Source organism: Alligator sinensis, unplaced genomic scaffold (genome assembly GCF_000455745.1).
Source record: "Alligator sinensis unplaced genomic scaffold, ASM45574v1 scaffold809_1, whole genome shotgun sequence".
In the NCBI taxonomy this organism is placed as follows: domain Eukaryota; kingdom Metazoa; phylum Chordata; order Crocodylia; family Alligatoridae; genus Alligator; species Alligator sinensis.
The window spans coordinates 3,028,900-3,034,907 of record NW_005841956.1 but is presented as its reverse complement, the minus strand read 5'-3'; the positions used below and the strand labels follow the sequence as shown (position 1 = coordinate 3,034,907).

At 42.7% G+C, this 6,008-nt stretch overlaps 1 protein-coding gene across 3 annotated transcripts in view; it reads right to left on the bottom strand.

The window, feature by feature from the left end:
• The window catches only part of LOC102373883 (V-set and immunoglobulin domain-containing protein 4-like), a 12,661-nt gene extending 10,122 nt beyond the window's left edge, over positions 1–2,539 (bottom strand). The window contains exons 1-2 of one of the 3 annotated variants that reach the window (XM_006020506.3): positions 2,366–2,537; positions 1,672–1,942 (exon numbers count right to left, since the gene is read on the bottom strand). In XM_006020506.3, the coding sequence (XP_006020568.1) occupies positions 1,672–1,738 (67 nt within the window). In that variant the 5' untranslated portion in view covers positions 1,739–1,942; positions 2,366–2,537. Of the gene's footprint in view, positions 1–1,671; positions 1,943–2,365 lie in introns of all 3 variants that reach the window. The other 2 variants (XM_025200144.1, XM_025200145.1) reach the window with 2 other exon arrangements.
• Positions 2,540–6,008: the final 3,469 nt, after the last annotated feature.

Sequence of the window (6,008 nt, the reverse complement as noted above, 5' to 3'; positions counted from 1 at the left end):
AGCTGCTCAGATATTCCAGAGTAGTTTAAAACTGGGCTTGTCAAACCTGGAGGATATATTTTAGAGAACAATCCTCTATCATCTAGAGGGATGGGGAAGTTAACTTCCTTAACTAGCTCAGCTTTTCAGCCCTTTCCATTTTCATTGCAGAAGAGAGTTGGACGTCCTCCTGTAGATCATCTTCCCTGCTCATTCCCAATGCCCTGTTTCTGGATGCAATGAAAGGACCCTCTTGACCAAAGCTTTGGGATCTCTGCCTTAAAACAGTATGTTTGGGAGTAGGAACAATAAATCCCAAGCCCTTTGGACAGGACCTAATCTGCCTCAAGAGCTTTTGGGCTCTGTCCATCTCTATACAATGAATTCTCCTGGAGTGCTGGACTGGAACTGGGCGAAGTCTGGATTTGAAGGCTAGCTTACCTTAACTCCAAGTTCTGTGTTCACAAGATCATTCACACTAACCCTAATGCGCCCTTGTAGTTTGTCTGAGAAATGCTTCATTAGGAAGCAGCTTCACAGTTTTCCTCAAAGTCCAATTTGATTTTTGAGCCTCGCACAAGCCCTTTTCTGAATGACTCATTGCTAAGGATCCTGTTTTTCCCTGATTAACTGCCTGCCCGCCTCCCCACCCCCCGCCCCCGATTTTTGGTTAAAAAAAGTAACCCCAAATCCACATTTATATATATATATATATATATTAGTGGTGTTTCATTTACATCACAGAAAAAATGTGGATTTGGGGTTACTTTTTTAACTGAAAATTGGGGGGTTTTTTATCAGAAAAAAACAGGATCCTTGCTTATTACTTTAAAATCAGTTTTAAGGACAGCACAGAATAGATAATTTACAGTGCAATTCATATAAATCTAAAGTTCTACTTTACTGGGGTCAAAGTGGGACCAGTGCCTTCCTACCTAATGCCTTTGCCTGAAAAGAAGAGAAACTTTGAGCTTCCAAGCTTACATGCACACACTTTCCTTTTTCCTTTTTTCCAAGTCCCTCCCTATCAGGTGTTGAGTTACTGGTGAAATGCACACATGCTTAATTTGAAATTCAATCACTACAGAAATCCAAAGCTGAGATTCCATTTCTATTTATGCCATTATAAGCAGAGTATTGCTAATATCAGAATCTGCCGCAGGCGTGTTATGGATGTGACTCTAGCTAGCTATACTAGCGCCCCTCTTCCTCCTGGCAGTATAATTCTGAAAAACTGTTAAATTCGAAAAGAATGGAAATACTCTGGCCACACAACAACATTTTAGGAAGCTGAAATGTCAGAGAAGAACATGTCCAAGTAGGCTGAATACTCTTATTTTATTCTAACTCTGTTTACATTTGACCCAACCAGCTGCCTAATACTGTGCTGCTTGTTACAGTCCTCCAAACATCTCCTGGCTCTACCTCCTGCAAACTAAATGTACTGTAATAATCCCAGCTGCATTTTCATACAAGAAAATATGCTGCTGTCTTTTACATCCTTTGGAATTGGGATGACTGAAAAACAAACCAGTTCTAGGCAGAAAGTTTTCTTTTTACAGCATATCAATTTTAATTTTGACATCAGGAACATATTTGTGCATACAACCCCCCCCCGCCCCCCCCCACACACACCCCAAAACGTCTACAGTGGTTTTTTTCTGAATAGAAAAACTAGCTTGAAGTACTCACCATAGCAGAAAATGAAGGAGTTCACCAGTACAGCTATACCCACTAACTTTTCCATTCCTCCCAGCATTGTGGCTACCTCTCTTCTGTGCTCAGCCTAATGAGACAGACCTGCTCTCCCAGGCTTAGCAGGGAAGTCAGCAATACTTCCCCTTCTTCACTCACTATATAATCTTCTAGGATCCAGGGCTGCTGTTGCTGAGATTTTTTCCTTCCTTCTTTCACAAAAAATCATGAGAATGTCTGCACAGTGGTTGAAGGTGCTGGGCTGACCCTACCACAGTAAAGGACAGAGTTAAGAAGAGAGACTCCAGGAGTCTTTCCCTTCCATTTTACATTCCTCTCAGTATGAGGCTATCTTCCCAGCTTACCATTAACTTGATTTTCAAGATAACTGCATCCTTTGTTTCTTTATAACTGGGTATTTCTGTTCTGCCTTCTACCCTTTCATGTTTTGCAATTTTTTTCTGAAAGGCCATCTCTAAGGCAATTTTTATGCTCACAGATATTAGAAGAACATTATCAAGAGTGCAAAGTCAAGCAATGAAAAGTTAGAAAAATCTAGAAATCAGATTCCACAGGGAAACTTAATGCCACGCTCTTGGGATGCATCACGACATTTGTCAATTAGACAGTCACAGTGAGGTTCTCGGTCCCAGACTCCTTCCCCCAGCTACTCATCCAAACTCAGTCTCACCTCTGAATGCTCATCCAGCCCCAGTGCTCCTCCCTGCACCCTACCTCCTGCTCAGATCCACCTCTCCTGTCCCTGTTCCCCGATGTTGGTTTAAAGACCCAGTCTCCTTGTTCAGCCAATTCCACTATGTTCAGCTAATTCCCTTAGCTGCTCACCCAATCTTAACGCCCTGAACAGCAAAATGATTCTGAGTCATCCTCCACACTTCCCTCACAGGCCCCCAGTCCTAGTCTCCTGGGCTTTCAGTCCCAGTTTCCTTGCCACTAACATGTGTACTTGTATGCCCACATGTCCCAGCTTTCCCTCCTCCAATGCTCTTAGTATCAACCTTCTTGTCGAGCCATTCTCAGTCCTCTGCAGGGACCTGTCTCACCAGACAGTACCTGTCAGTACCAGACAGTACCTGTCTCACCTCTGCAGTACCTGTCTCACCAGATTCCTTGTCCTCTTCCCCATAGAGGTCCTGGTTTTCCTCCTCTGAATCAGGCACCTGCCTTTTCCACACTGCCTCAGATGCAGCAGGGACATCAAACCGGACAGGCTCCCTGCACTCAGTGCCAGTGCCCGGGCCCACTTTGATCCAGAACAGCTGGGAGCAACAAGTACAAGAAAAGTCAGGTTTCACTGCAGGAGCCTGGTGTTGCCAGCCTCACACTTAAGTCACCCCATTGGGCTGGTGCACATGCATTATGAGTGCTTGTGGGAACTGTCAGAGGCTCAGACATGCTCAATGAGGATAGATCTTCAGAGACTTTGGCTGCTAAAATCAGTCTTCTCTGCTGTGTATGTTTGAGCTACAGTTTATCTTAACTGGTTTATAGCATAGCCAGATTTGGGTGGATTTTTACAGGGAACAGAAAAAGGCACATTCTTCACACAAGTAGAAGTATGCTCAAAAGTATGGAGTCCCAAGAGCTTTTCGAACAAAACATTGCCATCACTTTTTTAAGATGAGCTAATCAATGTATTTTCCTTATCCTTGTTCTCAGACAAAACTAAACCATTGTGGCTGAAATATTCATCCCAAGGCAGATACCCAGCCTACAAACAGATCACATAATTTCATACAGTTAATTTTGTCAAACCTAGAAGCAACTGAAAACAGCATCTTGTAATGGGAAATATCTGTCCATTTTTAACAGTAGGAAATGCTACCAATTCCACCATTAAGATGAATGGTAGTTCAGGTACAGTGGTTTATGAATGGAGAACATTTACCTTATTGCAATGACTTGCGATGCTCTCCTGTTGCTAGAACAGATAGAGACAGTAAGGTAAATGCATTATTTTGATTTTAAAATCACTGGAGGTATTTCTAAACATTTCTATTTGGAATAACACTAGCAAAATGTTTGTGCTGAAGACTGAAAACTGAAACTGTGCCATTTTAAAATGAAAGTGGAATTTCTATTAAAGGGAAACTTCCATACATGACAGTCAGTTTTCGTGACTTAGTTTTGAAAATGTCATTTAAACACTAAAAATCTGAGCCTTGCAAATGTTTCCAATAAAATAAATTGATCTCAGTTTGCTGAAAACCCAAGAGCATTTGACAAAATGAAAACAAAATAATCCTCTGGAAAAAAAAATCCTAACCGTCTCTAATATATCATGAAGAATTCATTACAATCTTTTTTTGCCAAGATTATAGAATACACATACTATGCATAGATGTAAGAAGGGTAAATATGCTTCCATTATCAAATACTCAACACTACATCGCATTATGGGTTTTAAGTTCTTGCATCACATGTTGCAGTGTCTCCTTTTAACTAACATGGGACCTTGTTCTGACTCTGGACTGTGCTGCGTGAGCAGAACCAAATGGGATCCAGAATGGGTGGGACGACAGGGTGGAAATGACTGACTGTGAATCATGGTCTGAAAAAAGATGAAACTACTAATGAAAAGGAAATCCAAATTACGTCCTTAGCTTGCTGTAGTGGTGCTTGCTCACGCTTGGGTGTATTCCCTGAGCACCAGTACATCATGCTTTAAGCTCCACGGAACATTCTCTCTGTTATTGTGTAAGATAGGAGTATTGTGTGATGCAGATGACTAAGCACCTCAAAAGAAGCTCCTATAGATGGCTGAATGCATGGTCGTGAACAGTCTATTGAGCTGTGGATTCTACATGTGATTAGCCCTTTACTAGAACATCTTTTAATGAGTTATTAAAGCTGTATAAACCATAGGTATATTCTTCATATACTGTAGAGTAGTACCATTCTATGCCATATATTAAAATGGATCCAAGAAGCAGGGTCACCACTTCTATGCCTATGCTCAATCCTCACATAGGCACAGAAGGCTCAGTCTGCCTGAAGTCCTGACCTGCATGTAAATAGAGAGAGCAAAGGATCATAGTCCCTTGTTTATTCAGCTCTTGCATTCCTTATGCACTTTCTCACCAACTTCAGCATAGGAATTTGGGGTCCACAAGTAAGTCCAAGTAATATCCTACTGGACAAGACTAAAACTTACTAGGATGCAGGGAGACCTTCTCTGTTGCAGCCAGGGAAATTAAACAGATTTATTTACCATAAGTAGCCCCTGCCATTAATTGTGCCTGCTTGGCTTCATTAGGAAGTGGACTTCCATAAATGGAGCTCAGGTTGGTCACTAGAAGTGTTGTGAACTATCCCCAGTACACTGTACCAGATTAGCAAGGGAAGTTGTGAGCTAATGGTCATATTCATTCTTTGAAAATCAGATTCTGAATGAGAGCAGTTGAGGCCATCTCTCTCATTTTATTTATCCTTTGCATGGTGGGAACCCTCACATTTAGATGACGGTGTATGGTTTAAGTTAGTGCTACATGGATTTCATTTTTAAACTTGCCTGTTCCTTATGGGCAGCAAGGCCTAAATAAAGGAACTGGTTATAGTGTGGCCTGCCCTGTGCAACAGTGACACTATGAAGTTCCAAGATTGAGAACTCTGGAGCATGAAATCTTCTATCTATTTACAGAAAAGTAAGGTCGTGGGCAGCAACATTGTAATATTATCTCACAGTATAGCCATGCCAACATGGCAAAACTTGATTTAGCAGGGCAACTGTATGCCTCATTTTCTTCTTGACTTCTACTGCCAATATCAGGCCCATTTTGTATGACAAGAACTGAAGTAGTATTTATCACCACTTGGACAACTACCTACTACAAACTGGGCTACAGGTACACTAATCTGCTGCTGTATGCTACTAAGTAGCCAATGGATAGCTCTAAGTGGGGTGTGTCTACTTGAGATGCTATACTGTGCATTAGACTAATCAAGGAACTGTGCTAATAAGCTACTGAGCAGTTAGCTAGTACCTGTAAATATAGGTATTAAACTAACTGTGCAGTAGATACAGGATTGGGGAGCTGGGCAGCACCAGGACTGGGGAGCTACCGTGGGGCAGCTAACAATGAACCCCTGACTGGGCTAGGAATCCCCATTCAGCCGGGGGCAGCCGGGAGCTCTTCCACCGGTGGAACAGCTTCCGGCCACCCCTGGCTCAGTGGGGATTCCCTGCCCAGCTGAGGGCTTGCTGCTAGTTGCCTCAAATCAGGGCAGGGGGCTGGGGTCTTTCCCAGCCCCAATGCCCAGATCACCTGACTGGGGCAGGGGGCCGGGGAAGAGGTCCCCCCCCCCCACGGTTT